This window comes from Pholis gunnellus (genome assembly GCF_910591455.1).
Source record: "Pholis gunnellus genome assembly, chromosome: 3".
Classification (NCBI taxonomy): Eukaryota; Metazoa; Chordata; class Actinopteri; order Perciformes; family Pholidae; genus Pholis; species Pholis gunnellus.
The window spans coordinates 22,000,778-22,020,322 of NC_136529.1; the positions used below are offsets into that span (position 1 = coordinate 22,000,778).

The window sequence follows — 19,545 nt, forward strand, 5'->3', positions numbered from 1 at the left end:
GCAAATAAAGGCATTCACACTGACATTCACTGAGAAGCCGAGAGCTTCCAACACAGCATATTACAACACAGCCCACGCCGTTAAAAACAGAACATACGTATCTGTCACCTTAAATAGAAAATAGAGGTAGAAGCGTAAAACGTAATCCCAGTGATGCAATCAAAGAGGTGTTGATTGTCAATGTGAAAACTCACTCCAACAGGAATTAAGGAAATGCAATCATTTGGAATGAAAACGTCGTTAACGATCATAAAGAAGTCTTACATAATCTTAGGCTGAAAAGATACAACGTTAGACGATATGATGAGCAGTGAAAGACCTGAGGGAGTATTCTTCTCTGCTGTTCAAGGAACGTGGGCTGATTTAGTCAGAAGTGCTCGAGATGAGACGAACACTTTGAACATGCTTTAGAACCCAAACAATATTCTTTGAACCTGCAAGAGCTTTTTTCAAATTCACTGTCACTGAAACAGCTTCCCAAAATAAATAAATCACATAGCGTCACATGACACGTTGCAGAAATTGTAATGTTTAACTCAACTTATATTGTCAGTGTTTGATCCCTGACTTACCCTGACAAATTTGCAAGTAAAGGTTAACCCTCTGGGGGAATCCTGAGAGTTTATCTTATCTTTCATCTTTAGCTTTTACTCCTACGGTACAATGGAAACAACGACAGTCAAGCACAGAAATATGATTCGGGAGGTAGAAAGACAGCAAATACAGGCTGAGTATAGCGGAGCTTAAAAGAGATCGACATGCTTCGTGTCCTTGAAGCATCAGCCCTCCTCACTACATGCAGTTAGTCCCTGGACCTCTCAACTCAGGGGCAGAATAGTGTCTCCTGCGGACCACGTCTGCCTCCGTCTTCTTCTGCCCCCCTGCTGGCAGCACTGGCCCTGGAGGGTCCCGGGCTGGTGATGCCTTTAGGGACTCCCACCCTCCCTCTGACTTAATGGTTGAGGTTTTTGGCTCCAGGGTGGCTGACGGTGGAGGCTGGGAGGCCGAGACAGGGGTGAGAGCCAGGCAGATGTCTCCCACACTGAGCTGGCGGCAATGCAGGCCACAGAGACGGGCAGTCCTCTGAGGGCTGCAGGAGGACCAGCCAACCCCTCGCACAAAGAACGGGTACTCCACATAGACGTCCACCAGCTCCTGGAGGAGGATGATACATACGTGCAGGAAGATGAGACACAGAAATGCAGCTTACACACTTGTTCACTAGGGGGTGCTACTGTTTGGAGAATCTTTTTATTTTTTATTTTTTATGTAGGCTACTTATCTGAAGCAGTCAATGGATTCAATAGAGGCCATTGATGAATGCATGTACTGTCAGTTTGGTGATAAGCTATTCTCACAGTTCACACTGATGCCCCTGAGATATAACTGAGTGGTTAGTATAATTTCACCACATGCCAAACACAAAGTTAGGCAGTAATGATTAAATGTCAATATCTATTTTGGGAATTATATTTAAAAACTAAAGACAGATGAGTCCCATTGTTGTTATTATTTTTGTGAGAGAATAATAGAACTTGTCAAATGTTATGTCTTATGGCAGAAGTTTTTGTTTGTAGAAAAATGAAAGAATCGCAGTGAAAACTGAGGCGTGGAGGAATGCATTGGTGTCTGTCAGTCTTTGGGTGTCACCAATGTCAGAAATCTACGCATAGTGGGTTTAAAAGTATAAAGTTGGGCTTATTCTAGATATTTTCTTTACCGTCAGCAAAACCCTAAACTGACGTGCCAGATGTTTTTTTATACAATACTTCCGAGAAACCTCTTCCATACACTGTGTGGGAAAGACATGGTCGCAAACGTATAGTTTCAATTTTTTACAAAGGCTGCTCTATTTCCTGAAACGTTACTGAAACAGAGGTTAGTGGTGCAGATGGGGACTATTTTTAACTGCGTATTATCACAGATGTTGTGTGCTGGTATTGTATGCTACCAGGACAGTGTATGCTCATTGTCACTTAGTTTGGCCAATTTATGCATTGTAATATTTTTTGGATGATGGAGTTCTATGGCGCAGAGGACTGAGAGACATCAGGTTTTGGCTCAATAGACAATACCATTTTATTTTGTATTTACTCAGAATATAAAATATCACCAGCCTTGCCCTTTAACATGTAATAGTAAAGACTAAAGGCATTTTATCATGAAGAATTTGAGAGGATTTAAGTATTTGCACTATTTATCTTATACTTTAAATGTCAAATTCAAAGATTGTGCAGCATCTCCCATATGATCCGAATGCAACATTGGGTAGATTTATTAAAATGATGCATGTTAAGGGCCTGTTATGATTACTTCATACTACAAAGGGATTTTCCTTCACCTGGGACTGCTGGTCGTGGAGCAGGATGAGGAGGCGCGAGATGGAGGAGGAGGAGGAGGAGGAGGCTGAAGGGGTGATGCTCTGCACCGTGCAGCAGCTCAGGCGCAGGTCTGGACAGGCCAACGATCCCAGCATGAAGTCCTCCGTCTGCAGGTGCTCCACCCTCCTCAGCCGGCCGTCCCTGAGCTCGATCAGAGAGCCTGCCCCGAAGTGAGGGAGCAGCCAGGGAAAAAGGTTCGGAGAGGAAGAGGAGGAAGAAGCCTGCTCAGAAGATGGGAGAGCAGAAGATCTCAAGGCGTCCTCCTTCATGGAGGTGTATTTCTTGCATGAGCTATCATCAGGGGAAACTGTTATCAGGGAATGTCCAGAAGCGGGATGTTTGACAACCTTTGCTGATTTGTGCAACACATCATATTGCAGTGTGAGGTCCTCGAGTGGAGAGTGAGGTAGGCATGTGCTCAGTGACGGAGGACTTGCTTTTTCAACCCTGGGAAAATGCTCAACTTTTCTGTCTCTTCTCCTCACATATGGTCCTTTGTTCCTTCCATTGCTCTGCCTCTCGGTGTCTAAACTCTTGTCCCTTATTGTCTTGAGCTGCTCCCAGCCGTACCCTCCCCGCACCCTTTGGAAACCCTCAGTGACCAGGGAGACGGGGCTGAATTTGGAGGGGAGGTGTGGATGGCCCAGGTGGAGTGCAGGTGTACCAGACAAGTGGCTGTGGTGCTGATAGTGGGGAGGAAAGGCCCATCCAGGGTGCACGGGGTTGAATTGTCTCCACTCTGCCCAGCCACGGTGATCCCTGAATGCAGAGAGGTCGTGAGGTTTGGACCTGGTGGATGGGTGACTCTGCATCCAGGGCTGGTACAGTGCAGGAACCCGTCTCGGTACAGGCTGGAAAGGGCCAGTGTGCTTTGTCTTGAACTCACTGTGGCTCTTGTAAGGGTAGGGCGCCTTGAATGTCGCAGCATCACACTGCTGCTGCTGCTGCTGCTGCTGCGATGGTGAGCTCGGCCTTTGGTCCCTCTTTTTGAGCGGGAGTTTGTCCCTGTCTGGGACTAGAGCTGGGTTCGGTGTGAAGCTCATTGGCTCACGCTGCCTGTCACTCACACTGGCACTGCATGTCCTCCTGCAAAGGCCTGAGGAGGTATTGTGATCACAGACTCCAGTCTCTTGGCAGGCGTTGCGGATATATAGGTCCAAGGTCGTCACGATCTGAGAAGTCGAAGAAGCAAATATCAGTGCACTTAATACCCTCGCGAACAAGGTGTCAAGCTGTAGAAAAACATCAGGTTCTCTATCCAGACTTTCGGTTTCTGTCACTTTATCTCTCTTTTAAAAAAAATCTTGATAAATGACCGAGTTTTCCTCTGAATGCACCACCTGGTGAACTCATTGCCTGTCAATATACCCTACAGACACAATTTTCATTTTCATGGCGACATTTTCCTCTGGAAACAATGAAAGAGTTTGTGTTCAGGGAATAAATAGTTGCAGGATGTTAAACTCTCTATCTTCCTCATGGGACTGAAGTGATCGCCCACATCTCAAGCTATTGAGAGCCCATCATCCTCCTTACACGTATGCACAATAGTGAGTCAGTTCACAGTTTCTCACCTATTCAAAAACAAGTAGAGAGCAGTGTAGGACTTTTACAGCCCGTCAATGCAAAGCTCATCTCAATGCCCTGCATTATGTAATCATCATAGCTGAGCACCGCCGCTGAATGGACCTCTTTCACTCTGCCCGACAGGCATGTCTCTGATATGAGCCGTTTCTTTATTACGTGTGTGTGTGTGTGTGTGTGTGTGTGTGTGTGTGTGTGGGATCAGACAACAACCTCACACTGACATTCCTGTGCGAGTGCTCAGCAGTATATACACACACATTAGATAAGTATTTGTCAGCTAAATGCATGCAGTGAAAATGTAAATTCATTCCAAGAGCCTCCAGGTGTGGGCTGCTTACCCACAATGACCGACACACAGGTACGATCAGACCCAAGCGGGCCAACACTGCAACACTGTGCATCGTGAATCACCTTATGAGGTGATCAGCTCACCACAGGTCGCTAATCTACGGAAATGAAATGTTTACACGCCGGTGTTCAGTGCCATCATGAGAATGATAAACTGCCCGAGGACGGGATTATTTGCATAGAGTGAGTTAGTCAGCTTGATGTTTCTATCTAGGGAGCTGTAGCGCAATACAACCAAATATAACCTCCAGAGACCGCAAAGAGTTCCATCAACCCGCATTCAGAGCAAAACCAATCCATGTATCACGACTGGCTCCCTTGGTGGACTTAAAGACAAGAACATGCCACATAAATGAAAATAAACTGGTGTTCAGAGAAGCTTCATGTTGGAGACTTACTTACATGTTCCTCCATCCATCCATCCCTTCGTCCATGCGTCTCCCTGTGCCACTCATCTTCACAGTGCGTGTCCATCCATGTTCACAGACTCTCCCCACACACACACACACACACACACACAAACACACACACACCTGTCTGGCTCGTGTCCTCCTCCCAGGCTGCAGGTGGAAAGACAAAACAGCAGAATGATCAAGCAACCAGACAAGCTCAACAGACTGTCTGTCAGACACGCTCTCCTCCCTTTCTCTTGTCCTGCTCTCTCTGTCTCTCTCTCTCTCTCTCTCTCTCTCTCTTCTCTCTTGCTCCCTCTCCCCCCTCCTACTCGCCTTTACATTTTACACTCCCACTCAACTCAGTCAGTCAGTCTTGTTAACCTTTCTCAGACAGATTTGATGTCTCTCCCTCTCTTACTTTTACTTCTCTCTCTCTCTCTCTCTCTCTGTCTGTCTCTCTCTCTCGCTGTCTCTCTCATCTGAACTTGCCCACCCCGTGTTTGCCGCTGAGTAGCACTCTCAGCCTCTCTTCCATTCGTAATCACACTCCTCTTCCTCTCTCCATATTCCACACGCTCTCTCCTTCGCTCCACAGCTCTCTGCTGTTGGGTGTATAATTAGAAATGAGACTGCTGTGCAACTCCTCATCTGATGGTAGGCGTATGACTGCCTGATGGCTTTGGCGCTTTGCCTGGAAGAGTGAGGGCGGGAAACCTTGCTTTAGACTAAAGAGTGGACACACACACATGAGCAAAAAAAAAAAAAAGAGGGAACAGACATCGTGCTATCACATCTGCAATGTGATAGAAAATAGCCCTCACTTGTTGTGGATTCTTTCAGATGTTCTTTCAGATGTTCTTTCAGATGTTTCATCCTGAATGAGCGCGACACCTAACCCTGTGAATGTTTTGAAAATGGCAAGCAAATGCATTTGAGCAAAGCGTTCAATGGTCAGCATTAAAGCATGAAGGTCTTTCATGGTTGTTCAGACAACATGAACCGCCCCCCCCACACACACACACACACACTCTTGCTTTCTATATATTTTTCCTCACTTGCTTTCTTGCTCCCCCCCTTTCATCTCATTTTAAAACACAAGAAAGAGGACTTGGCTTTTGCTTCATGGCTGCCTCTGCAGCACAGCAGCCCAGTTCTCAGCTATTGATTTTGCAGGGCCTCAGCAGGTGAACCCCCAGTCATGAGAAAGCCCACGCATAATCTAGTTTGAGGTGGAGAGGATTTCTCACTTTGAGTCACATCATGCTTCCTCTGCCCACTCGCTCTCTCTCTCTCTCTCGCTCTCTGTATCTTTGTCTTTTTTATCCTCAGATGTACACACACACACACACACACACACACACACACACACACACACACACACACACACATATATTACACATGCATATTTAGGCTAAACCATCATAACCACTGACATTTACAGTTTCGAGTGTGTGTTATGGATAGAAATCGCCAGTCACTCCCACCACTTCCCAACTGCTACATTACAGCCTGTATTTGAAGTTTCACTTTTCAGCGTGGCACCGACGCAGAGTGCCAGTTTCGGTAGTGAAAGTTTCGGTGCTTATGCACGTAAGCATATAAAGGTTTGTTGTTAATTTGTTGCCTTATGTGAAGATCTATGTGCCATATGCTGTTGATCAAAGTGGATGATCAACAAGTCATGTCCCTTTGTGCCGATTCCTACACACAGATTCTTGCAATGACTCACGACAGCATCTTTTCCGGCCTGTATCTGAGGCACGGCATCCTTTCAAAGGCTCTCTTGAATGCCGATGCAGTGTTTTGAGAAAAAGGGCAATGATGTAATGATGCTCTGTGAAACCTCTGCGTGCAAACATTGTGTAATCGGCAATGCAACGAGGAAGAACTGAAAGTGTCATCTGTTGTCCACTAGATGGTGTCTAAGACACACAGTCTATCTGTAATCTACTTCTACTCACTATTTGGAAATTTTGTCTTAAGTCAATTATTCAGCAGCCAAACCTTGTTTTTAGATTGTTATTGATTTATTAGAGAGTCCGATAGTAAATGAGGGGAATGACATGCAACAAAGGTCCGGAGCCTGACTCAGGCTGGGGACACACACCTAAACCCTCGAGGCCACAGAGGTTTTACTGCCAAATGTAACAGCCATGAGAAATGTGAATTTGGGCTGCAACTAACAATTAATCTGCAGGTTATTTGGACTGTTGATTGAGAACAACAAGACCTCTACAGATACCACTTTTATGAGTTCTTTTGACAAACCAAAGGTATATTATTTATATTAATATAAAACAGAGAAACGCTGCAAATGCTCCCGGATCGAGCTGTTTGGCATTTGTGGTTCATCTAAAAAAAAAAAAAGTAAACTAATGACTCTAATGTTTACATGTCAACTAAACAGGCACAGATTCATTTTCTGTCAATTTACTAATCAATTAATTAACAATTAACATTTTAGCTCTAATGTGAAATAAATAGAGCTTTCTTCAAATGTTTTCTTGAGGATCTTCATCTTACACCAAACAATTCGACTATTGTGTAAAAATGTTGCTTTTAATGTTTGGATGTACGACCTATTTTGAGATTCTTTTCAAAAGTATAGTGCGCACATTGTATCCAAACTTAACCGTAGTATAAATCCCTCATTCAGTGTGTATTATTCTGGAAGGATCGACATGTTCTTTGTGAAGAGGAAACCAAAGCATTTGAATTGTTCAAGGGGCATCAGTTCCAATTATTATTAAACCAGTTAGGAAAAGTAGAAATACAATAATGAAAGGCATATTTGTTGTCTACTCATGTAACATTTGTTGACATCTCTTGACCCAGAAGAGTGAGCTTTTAAATCCGTAACAAAAAGGGAGAACGGGACAAGAGACAGAAGGAGAGGGAAGGAGAGGGAGGGAGGGAGGGAGGGAGGGAGTGTAAGAAGACAAAAATAACAAAGGCATGTGCCTGTCTCTCCTTGGTATTTTCCACTCCGTTACATAAAATCCCCCCCTTCCCCTTTTATCAATCCTTTCCTCCGACTCCCTCTCGGCTCCTCCCTCCTCCCTGTCATTGGTCAGCTGGTCGGCTCCACAAAGCCACAAACTTGTTCTCGCCTCATCCAAGTGGCTCAGAGTCCACCGAGTCAAAGAGGGGAAGCTGGGAGGGAGGACAGCGAAGCATCAGTCACCTTGGAGCAGTCCGAGTGAGCAGAGGGCGTGGGAGATGATCGGCAGCCTCTCTGCTGAACTGTCACCGATCATCTCTGATTGATTATCTCCCTTTTCTACAACTCTCCAGCAACATGAGCTCCTCGACAGCCAACCTTCACAGCAAATGCCTGCCCCGTGAGTCATCTTCAAAACTTCTAAACATTTACTCAGAAACTCATCTTTTAGTTCAGGTGGATATTTTGAGATGCAGCCACAAGTTTGCTCCATTTACACAGTTTTGATGTGCAGATGTAGAGCGGGGCATTGGAGAGGAGGAAAGGATTTTCCATATTTGGTTGTCAGAAGTACAAATAAACTCAAGCTACAATGAAAGCCTTTCCAACTGTTCCATTTCATGTATTATCTTTTAACGTGTCAGAAGTTCTGTGTCTATAACGCATCAAACGGTGTCAAATGAATGTCAAGTAAGGAGAGCTGGAGTTTTCTTTATTTATGGTAGACACCAAATGTATTAACTGCTCCACGAGGCATACGCTGTGTGTGCGTGTGTGTGTGTGTGTGCGTGTGTGTTTCAGATAGAATGTAGAAGCCGGTGTGACGGCTCAGTCAGTGTGTTAAATAGCTGCTGTTGTGTTGATGTTGCCTGAAGTGAATGGTCCAATAGCTGCACCAGCCAAAAATCAGACAGGAATGTTGAATCATCACCCTGAGTAATATACCAGTAATACCAAGTGAATAGGTCACACTCTTTTTGCACAGGAACAGGGATGCATTCCCACACACACACACACACACACACACACACACACACACACACACACACACACACACACACACACACACACACACACACACACTGAGGCAGCCTTGGATTAGGGCCACCGCAGGCCTCCAGACAAAGATCTCTTATTTCTAACGGGATTGTGCCTGCAGATCTCAGCGTAGTCGACTAGACTGCAGCTTGTGCCACAGACACACCAACCCAGATGGAACACACAAGAGCTGCGATTGAATTAGTCCCAGTGAGATCAGTTTGTGATTTCACGAGGCTAAAAAGGATCAGGGCTGCGACTCCAGAGAAAGACGTCTCCCATCTGTTGCTCTGCGCAGAGCCTCTGTGCCTCTACAGTCCGCTCTGTCGCGTTTTGATTATTGTGGGACTGTGCCAGAGAGCGGCACATCGGTGTGCTGTGGAGTGAAGGACCGGCCAGCTGCTTCGAGCCTGTTACAGACAGCAGGGTGTCGGGTGGAGAAGGAATTGTTCCTATTCTCCATGTATTCTTAGCACAGACCCCTTTGACTTGACCCAGATAGGAATAAGGAGTAAATTATGTTTATTAAGCAAATTAGTGAGGTAAAAATCCATAACATGTACCGTCAGTATCTTTAATGGATCACTCTCTGAGGGATCAATACAGTATGTTTATCTGCTGTGCTGCTCTACTCATTGGAGCTTCATGAGCTAGAGGGGACAACCAACAAATACAAAGTTGAAGAAAACATTACTTCCCAAACTAAAAGTTAAAAGGCTTTGAAACAACATTCAGAGCTTCATATTGGAAAATAAAAAATGAAAGACGATAAAGGGTGAAAAATATTATTGGCTGATTTCCTTGTTAAAGCAATTGGCCATGATTACAGTTGCAAATTTCCAGCAATTAGGTCGCAGTTGTTGAAACCGAAGACGCGTAAATACTTAATACTAATGCTTACCAACGTGTGAAAAGCACACATGTGGAAAATACACAGATTATTCTATTATAAACAATGCCGTGTGGCATATCACACGTGGCTAAATATACTCTGTGTGTGTTTGTGTATGATTATATTAAACCGCCGTGGGTAGATGGGTTACTAAGGATCCCATCAATCCAACGGTCTAAGCTGTGCGGCCCTGGGGGACATAGACCAGCTCCTCTCATTAGTTCTCTAACAAATCCATCTACTCACTGTTCAGCTGAATCCTCCGTTTGGTCAATTAATGATTCGGAGTTTGTTCGCCGAGGCGTTGGCATCGCTGGGAAGAGGAAACATCATTCATCATTTGAAACTATCAAAACAAAACAAAACGAAAAAGGTTGGAAGTTAAAGCTGCTAAAATCAATACGTTTATATTATACACCTGTGTGGGTGTGCAAGGAAAATAAAATCCATCAAAAGTAGAATAAAAATGTAAAAAAATGACCAAATAATACAGAACAAATACAATTATAGTGCAGTGCACAGGGCATTTATAAGTTTCCCAAATGTAATAAAGAAAGAGTATTTAAAAAAGGTCAGCGCTACAATACATCATGATAAAACAGTGTTAAGTCTTTTGTATCCAGCAGCATCTGCGGACCAACCCGCCTCAACCTCAACAAACATCTGAGATATGTCTGAGACTCTGTGTTGAGTCTAAGCAAACATTCCTACAGTTCTCCCAGCTGAAGTGAAAATAGCTTTAAACCGACCTCACAAACACAGAGAGAGAGAGAGGCAGCTGATCCAGGCACAGGAATGTGTAGGAGCCCTAACCTCAAGCCTCACAGAGAGGATGTACTCGGCTAATCTTCACTAGACAATTCAATGTTGGAGTGTAATTATAGATTCAGTCATCAGTGTCATCACTCCAGATGCACGTTGCATTTACTGTAACAACAGGAACAAACCAATGAACACTGTTTTCTTTATAATAAGGCTTCTATGATGATTAATCGTGTTAAAATGACGCTTGTTTAGCATTAATTATCTTGCCCATACAGCGCCTTGAACATTATTAACAGGTTGGCTTGATTGAGTACATGTTGATCTTATTCTGCTGTTTATTAATAGTAAGTCTGGATAAGAGGATTTGTAAAAGTGTTTTGTCAGCTGGTGAAGCCTGCTGTGTTGATCAGAATTCATGACGGTCTGCTTGTGGACTGATGGAGGACAGTAGGACAGAACACTGACCTACAAAACAGTCCTATTGTCAGCGGGGAAGGAAGGAGAGGGTTAACACCGCTGTCATTGTTGTCCTGGCGGACTGGGCTGATGGGGCTGGACGCTGCTTTTTTGTCCCGGCGGAAACCAACAGATCTAATAAATGCAAATGATAACACGCACATGCACGCATTGAGATACAGACCAGACAGACACACCAGCACACATCAACTACTCCCATACATAATTTACGGCGCTTGAAACTGGAGCCCAGTAAGTGGCAGGTTTTTGGAGAGGAAATAGGGATTTTTTTTTTTTTTTTTGTGGGAAACAAAAATAAAAGTGTGAGACAGAGCAAGTGCATCGTCTCCAAAGATAGTATCGTCCATTTTACTAGCGTGGCCAGTTGTCTGTTCCACTTTAGTTCAAAGCATCATGTGCTCTGAGGAATGAGGAAAAGACACAAGCAAAGCAATGTGAAAGAGTCACTAGAAAATAGAAAAGTGCAATATGGGAGGAGAAACTTTACCCTTTGGGATGTGCTGAGCAGGATGTGGCAATGTGATAAATAAGCACATTGCATTCATAGATCTCTGCTCTTGCTGTAAGAGCCGGATAAATCTTCTACCTGTAGCCAAACAGGCGCTGTACCATTCCTCACTGAGACACCATTAATTACTGTAACAGCTCTAGCACAGAGACTGATCCACTAATGACCAATGTAGACTGCTAGCAGCCTGCTGTTGGAGGCAATGCTGGAAGGTAAACAGAAGAGACTCTCAGTAAAAAATAACAAGACATCCTCTTTAACTAATGAGCCGGTGCAGAATTCATTCTCTTTATCCTCTCCATCTCTATAACCCACACTCTTGACTCACTTTTGGCTAACCTCTATTCCGTCATTCCCTGGATTTTTTTGAAGACATCCTCTTCGTTTTTAGCCTTTCTTCAAGTGTTCCAGTCCTCCTTGACCTTTCCTCCCTCACTTGCAGCCTTTCTGTGTTTACAGCCACTCTCTCTCTCTCTATTTCTGTCTCGTCGCAGTTGAGAACCCATCTATGTGAAATAAAATTGCTCCTCTGATGAAGAGTGCCAAGGTGGAAAGGGCAGAGAGCCCGTTCGTAGTGGCCTCAGCCCAAACCAGTGTTACCACATCTGTCCCAGTGTTTAGGAGTCAGCAGGTGGTCATGCCTCAACTAGTCAATATACAATCACAAAGTGTTACAGCTGCACTATTATTTAAGCATGGAAGACAAAAAAAAATGACTTTTTCAACAATAAGTATAAACACATTTTTAAAATCCAGAAAAAGCTCTATGTACTTACTCATATGTTTGATTTTAACATATATTAATTTTAGAATGTATTGATGTATTTATTTATGGATGATGTCATGGATGTCACACATGGAAGTATGTACCACCACCACCACCACCACCACCACAGCCATTTAAACAGGGATGACCTCATCCATGTGTACAAAGACAACCACTTCTTAGAAAAAGCCTTGGGTTGGATGAATAGACTCAGGCTGAGAGTCTGGAAGAACTGCTCCATAATCAAAGCTGAGGAGGCTGTGATGTTTCCCACTGGGGTTTCTGTTCAACTAGTGTTTACTCTGGGGTCATAGCCAGAGCTGCTCCTTCGACCAACAAGTGTAAAAACAACTGGATCGTCTGGAGAGGCAGTTTTCTCTGCTCCGTTCTGCCCTGACCTTCTCTTTACCCGTCACAAGGGAGCCAGCCAGTGAGCTCACATTTTCATTTTGCACAGCGCTGGGCTAATGGCAGCCTGTGAGCGACACCGAGCCCTCCTGCCATTCCTTCACTTAGCCTTCAGATCAATGTGTTGCCTCGGCTGTTTGTGCAGCACTTCTAAAGCGGCGTTTCAGGGTCCCATCCTCGGAATGAAGCACATGATGCTTGAATACATTGATACAGAAAGTGACCTGATTCTCGGCATTTGTGTGATGTTTTTTCTGTAGAATATAGATGCATAGTCAAGGTGAAGACAGATGAGCATTGGCAATCATGTGGGGATGATGCATTATATCTGCTGAGAAGCGATGACGTTGATGAATTTTCACGCGAATTTGATTAAAGCAAAAAGGAGGAATTTAACAAACGTAGAAGGATGTAACTCAACTAAACACATTACAGGCTGAGTTTAGGTGAATTCAACCGTGGCTAAATTCAAAGCGATTTCCTGTAAATGGCATCATGACTAAGGAGAGCAGGCCAGTCCCGTTCCCTCACATCTGAGCCTTTGTCCGGCTCTGAATGGGCTCTTTCTCTCTCTGCCTCCTGAGCGGGGGCTCTGGGTTTGTCTTTATGTAGGGAGGCAGAGTGGCACACAAACACGTCAGGCCCGCTCTGTCTGTCTCTATCTTTCTGTCTGTTCCAGTCATTCTGCATGTGTCCAACTGGGTCTGAACCCATGACCTTTTCTTTCTCCAGTCCCTAAAAGACTCAGGGGAAGGAGAGAGAGAGAGAGAGAGAGAGAGAGAGAGAGAGAGAGAGAGAGAGAGAGAGAGAGAGAGAGAGAGAGAAAGAAAGAAAGTTTAACAGGAAGGAGAATAGACAGAGAGACAAAGAAATACAGAGACAAAAACATGAAGAGAGACAAAAAGGGACAAAAAGACAAACATGAACAAAAACACAAAAAGATGGGAAAAGGAAAGACAGAAGAGAGAAAGAAGACAGAGACACACACACACACAGACAGAGACAGAGACAGAGACAGAGAGAGAGAGAGAGAGAGACCATAACCGGAAGTTGTTCTGCGCCGCCATATTGACGGCCGTCTCAAAGCTCTTATTTCTGCTCTGAGGAGCCATGAGCGAGGATGCACGAGGGGTACATCCCAAGTCTCTTAATTGCATCCCCTGAACTTCCGGTTCAAGCGAGGATCGAGGAGCGAGGAAATGACAAATGAGAGACTTGGGATGTACCCAAAGACAGACAGAAAGAATGAAAGAATGAAAGATAACAAGATATAAAACAAGAAAGACAAAGAAAGAAAAATAAATAAAGGCAGAAAGAACCCATACAGAAAGAAAGGCAAAGAAAGAATCTCTTAAGCAGCCACAGGCCCTTCAGACATCTTGCAGTATGAGACTAAAGGCTTTGGGCTGCAGCGGACTGTACATCTCATCAGCAGTGGACGTTTTTCCCGTGTGAGTGGTTGTACTAATCAGAGGTCACCGGGGTTGTCCGCGGCCAGGGAAGCCGTATCGATCGAGGTGATTAAATGAGAAAAGAACTGGATAGGGAAGCAAAATCAATGCGAGGATATGCATCTGTAGCTAACCTTCAGCTCACCACAGGCCTCAGCCTTTAAGTGGAAACAATCAATGCTGTGATCAATCAGTGTTTAACAGAGCGTGAAGAAAAACAACAGGATAAGCAATTTGTGTAAACCTGCAGCTTTTAATGAAAAGCATAATTTTTCTTGGTTTCAGCACAAACATTCTATTGAAGTCCTGTCCGCCCCTCTTCTGAAAAGTAAAGAGAGGATAGTCTTTCATCTCGCACAAATACAGTGTTTTGTCAGACGCGATGTCCTCGGCTGGTCACATTAAACAAGGAGCTCTTTTCATTTAGACGCACGCGTCAAACAGGCAGCTCCTGATTGTGAATGACATCTTGCTTTGTCAGCGCTGCTCCCTTCGCTTCCGAAAGACTCCGTAGACAATATAGTGTTTCTGATTGTGCAACAGTGCAACAAAAGGGACGCATCACACACACTCGCACAACCTCCGACGTCTACATTAAGACACAGAAATGCTGCAAACACAAAATGCCCATAAAGACGACTGGCACAAGATAGACAACTTGTAATCATTCACCTGCCATCTCACTTTACTTATGGAAGATTGCAGCTTCTAAAGAGAAGTTGTGCCATGTGACTGGCGGCGCTGAGTGACTCCTTCATTGCATAATTGTAATCACTAACATCGCCTCCTACACAGACTTCCTGTGTCTGCTTGTTAAAGAGCAGTGATGGAAATTACTTAAAAAGGGTGAAGTGCGCCAATTTTACACATCAAAGTCTGTGTACAGGTTTCCAGAGGGAGCTGCTCCAAATCTGATAAATTGCCTCAAGAGATGTCACTTGAGTCAGCGTCAGTTGGGGCTGAAGTTTGAGGATGGAAAAAAAAATCTGGTGATGTTGAGTTAGAAAGAAGTGAGCTCACCAGACGGCTCCTCATCTCTAGCTACATAACGTACTTAAATCTCCGACCAAACTGTCAATGTTGGAGTTGAATTATGGGTAATGTAGTCAACAGGTTTTGACAAGGAAGAAGAAAAAGACAATGTCTCTGGTTCTGCTGCATCGATTCTGATCCTGATCAAAGTTATAGAAGTACAATGATAAACTGGTGAACTCGTTTAAGCTTTCAGGAAAGGTCGGGATTATCTCATCTTGAGTTTGGAGACTACAAATCTAGAAAGCCTCAGTTGTAAATTAGGGCTGCGGAATTTGAAAGATATTGGCATTAACTAGGCAGGGAGACTAAAAATAAAAGATGCTATTGAGTAGCATTATGGTTAGCATAGGCTCCAGCATTTATGGAGCCTGACCCATACTAGAGACTAAAATAGTAGTAGTAATAATAATAATAATAATAATAATAATAATAATAATAATAATAATAATAATAATAGTATCTCAGTCTCTGCTCCACCAATTTTGACCATTATTATTATTTTCAAATTGATTTCTTGGAAGGCCTCAAACTCTCTGGACGGTATCCCATTAAAAGGGAGATGAGAGAAGCTGGATCTTTGTCAACATGTTTTGTTCTCTTAGGAGCTAAAATGCGGTACGCATTAGACATGCAGTAAGTCCATATGGAACAGGAAATAAATTACGTTTTGGTTCGGGATGAAGAGTAAGAAGGAGGAGGAATTAGGGTGAGAGGAGCAGTTTTGTGCACAGAAGGATCTGAACTTGTCCGACAAGCCAGAGAAAGGCATACGAGGTTGGTTTATCAGATCATTTTTATTGAAGACTAGCCAGTCAGGCTGCACAGCACTATTGATATCAAGCTAAAAAAAACTTGTTATGATCACTGACAATGTGTCCATTCACAGGATCCTACAAAATGTCATTACGCAAGACACATTGATGCTTTGTTCGTCTATTATTTCAGCTCAATATTTTGAACCAAACACATGCAGTTACACTATGATAACTGTGTCAGGGCAGATATTGTCAACTCATCACTTTTTTGTGTGTTTTCAGTCTTTGGGGAATTCCAGTCTATATTTCCGGGTTCTGTCTCACACATACTGTAAGTCCACACCTGTGCAGTCAGCCGGTCCAACCCTGGGGTTTGAGTTGTCCTCTATACTGCTCTTCCCTCCAAAGCTGTCTGCCCAGTCTGATCCCAGAGCCAAGCAGGTCCCTGCACCCAGGAGGCAGGCTGTCAAACAGGGCAGAGCAAAGCTGCAGTGACAGGCGAGTGTCCTTGTGTCACCACAGGCTTGTGGGGAGGACTGCGCTGACACAGCGCTCCGAGGATTGCAACCTGTTGCTGCTATTAGGCAACTTTGCAGCTTCATCCTGACTGCAGCAGTTGTTAAGTTATGGCCGTAGTGCATCTTAACGGGAGTCCCCTAATATTGTCAGCGATAACAGACAATCCCTGGAATTTAGACATGGCTTGAAAGCCTCATCCAATTAGCTCAATCCCTGACTGCATGTTGTAATGGCTAATAAATAACTCAGACACTGCAACATATCAGTTATAAGCTGAGGTGGAAAAACAGAATAGAAATGCACTTTACAACTAGAAAGGTGCACTCAGTAGAGCGCAGATCTCCGCCAGGTGTGTCTGCAATGACCACCGCTGTATTGTGTGATTGAATGAATACAACCAGTGCTGTAAAGTCATCATATAGCCAAGTACATTTCATGCAATCATGCCAAAACACAAAGATAAACTCACCAAGCCGCCTGGCTAAGCGGCTGAGTGGTGGCGAGGTACTTAACAGTGTGTACACTGGTAGTTCCGCTAGTGGTTAGCCAAACACAACGTCAAAAAAATACAATAAAAGTGAGCCGCAGAGCAGCGGCCAAAGGGTACTCCGCAGTGTGTGTAGTTGTAGTTGCGTTAGCCAAAACAGTTTTTTGTCCCACCGTGTCTCTGGCCGCTGACTAGTGCCTCACTAACAGGCCCCACCAGCCAGTGGGGCAGTTAAGAGTGGTGAGTGAGGGGTTAAGCATGCAGAACGTGAGATTAGCCGCGGACAGACACAGGAGGCGCACACGCACTCAGTCATGGACGCACGGCCGAACACATAACCTCTCTCCAGGATTACGCCTGGTGGAGATAATAAAAGAATGCAAAATGTGTCAGTGCATACTCACAGAATGTGCAAGAGTTACATAAGAAGAATGACATCTCACATGTCTGTCAGGTAAATATGAAGCTACAACCAGGACATGGTAAACTTAGCTTAGCACAAAATAAATGGAAACAGGGTGAAACTGCTAGCTTGGCTCGGTCCACCTACAAAACCCTCTAAAGCTCACTAGTTTACAAGTCACACTTCATGCTTACAACTTGTTGTACAAAGCAACTGCTCAAGTGTTTCCTTCTCAGTGGAAGAAAAGAGCACTCATGGCGTCAGACATTTACAGTCCAGCATTTCCCCTCTCCTCATTCCTCTTGCAGTCACACTGCTGCAGTTCACCCATCCACTCGCACACATCCGACTTGCACTCAGCCTCATTAGAATGATGCTGATGAGGGGGGGAAATGGGACCGTATGGCATCTCAGACAAGATTAACTTAGTAAAAAGGACCTGGCTGCTTGATCTGTGGACATTTAATAAATGTGCAGGCTAGTACAGTGGTGAATGTTTGGCAAGCTTGTTTTATGAGCGTCCTGACAAAAGACAGAAAAAGCAGCTTGTCAGTGGAAGCTCAGTGGACAAATGGAAACAGTTGATCAACAATATAGTTTCGTAGTCGAGATATATGTGACCAGCTTTTCATTACCTCTCCATGAGTCCATACAAAAGGGAATCCGCCTCCTGATGTCTCACTTACAGCTCAATGGCTCCCCCTTCTGGCTACCAACATTTGACCCCTGAGTGACTGCAAAATGGATCTCAAACAATACGTCATATTATACAACACCAGGTTATCTCACTGCTTAGCACACCTACGTCCAGAGAGGAGGAACTGGTTTGAAAATCTCCTTGTATGGTGCCTTGATTGTAATGCAGCTTCCTGGTATCAGATGTTAGACTTTCCCTGAGCTGGTTTCTAACTTCATGTCCTTCCCGTTTTGCGATGGCAAAGCGGAGACCGAGCGAGGCCAGAGGCTCCCAGATGTGGACGCAGCACAGCAGCTCAAGCTGAGAGAGAGACAGCGTTTCTTCGAGGAGGTCTTCCAACATGACGTGGACGCCTACCCGTCTTCGGCGCACCTGTGCATCCGAGACTATAAGAGGCGTGAGTCGGACTGGTGGCCGTTTGGTAAATCCATGCACAAATGCACGCTCATACACAGATGCGCATCATTTCACTGCTTCCCCTCTCTTGCAGCTCCAATTGGCAGCATCTCGTCCATGGAGGTGAACGTGGACTTGCTGGACCAGATGGAGCTGATCGACATCTCTGACCAGGAGGCCTTGGATGTCTTTTTCAGCTCTGGGGGAGAAGAGGGGATGCTGACCTCCCCGCTGCCAGGTATGGAAACCAGAAACAGAGCAGAGATTACAAGAAGCGCTGCGCAGTTACATCCCTAACAAAGATTTTGTTTCTGACCCACAGTCCAAGAAAACAACAACAACAACGAAGTCATCAGGAATGGACTCTTTAGACACGTCCTTGAGGGTCTTGATGCCAAGTCCCGCGCGTCCTCCACGTCTTCAAACTCCTCCTCTGACAGTCAGACCACCAATGCCAACGGAAGAGACACCCCAGTCGTCGGGTCAGACGATGAGGAAACGCACACCAGCACAGTCAAGCGAAGAGCCGTGCCTCCAGAGTTAGAGAGGGTGAAAAGTCAGACTCCATCTTCGTAGGAAGCACCCTCTGCACAACAGGTCTCCGCCTGCAGCGCGGTAGTTGACACCTCGGCCGAGGGAAAAGAGTTGACTTTGGGATACAAGCTATTGAAAGAGGCCTCTCAGCCGCGACACACTGGCTCCTACAGCTGCTTTCAACCTTTCCTTTGATTCATGAGTTGTGCTCTGTGAGTTTGTTTTGGAGGTGGAGGCCGCGAACTGTAAATATGGAGATTTATTCATTCTCACCCGTTTCCATGTATGTTTTGGCATGTTTTGACAGATACGATTTGCTCCCCGGTTTGTGACCTCACGTCACGTGTTGTTGGTAAATGATGCATTTTGTACAGTAAAGCAGTGACGAGAACAATACAATGATAATTGGGTGATTCCCGGTACATTTCGCAATAGAAGGCTTCATACTGTTAAAAGTTCTGTATTTCAAACCAACACATTGTCCTGCCGATGCAAAATTCATAGTTTTCGAAGTTCCAATTTTAAATGAATCTCAAACAAGATTTCTTTGTTTTAACAATAAAGGAAGAGAGGAAAATGTATTCATGTGCTTCTGATAATCAACACAACTGTTCCTGGTTATTTCAAGGTGGATTAGATAGATGCTTAGCTGCTTCCCTGTAAACGTTGATAAAATTCTAAGGAACCCGCATGAGCAAACAGTGACATGTTGGAGCACACACACACACACACACACACACACACACACACACACACACACAC

At 44.5% G+C, this 19,545-nt stretch overlaps 1 protein-coding gene across 1 annotated transcript; it reads left to right on the plus strand.

The window, feature by feature from the left end:
• The first annotated feature begins 7,846 nt into the window (after positions 1–7,846).
• LOC306693911 (dysbindin) lies at positions 7,847–19,354 on the plus strand. Its single transcript, XM_079156575.1, has 4 exons — positions 7,847–8,052; positions 18,098–18,250; positions 18,344–18,487; positions 18,572–19,354. The coding sequence occupies exons 1-4, from the start codon at positions 8,010–8,012 to the stop codon at positions 18,823–18,825; spliced, it is 594 nt and encodes a 197-aa protein (XP_079012701.1). The 5' UTR covers positions 7,847–8,009; the 3' UTR covers positions 18,826–19,354.
• Positions 19,355–19,545: the final 191 nt, after the last annotated feature.

What these genes read in the sequence shown, in the direction of transcription:
- LOC306693911 (XM_079156575.1), top strand. Translation starts at nt 8,010, where the DNA reads ATGAGCTCCTCGACAGCCAACCTTCACAGCAAATGCCTGCCCC. An exon ending in TCACAGCAAATGCCTGCCCC is followed by an intron (nt 8,053 to 18,097) that starts GTGAGTCATCTT and finishes GCGATGGCAAAG; the next exon opens with CGGAGACCGAGCGAGGCCAG. An exon ending in GCTGACCTCCCCGCTGCCAG is followed by an intron (nt 18,488 to 18,571) that starts GTATGGAAACCA and finishes TCTGACCCACAG; the next exon opens with TCCAAGAAAACAACAACAAC.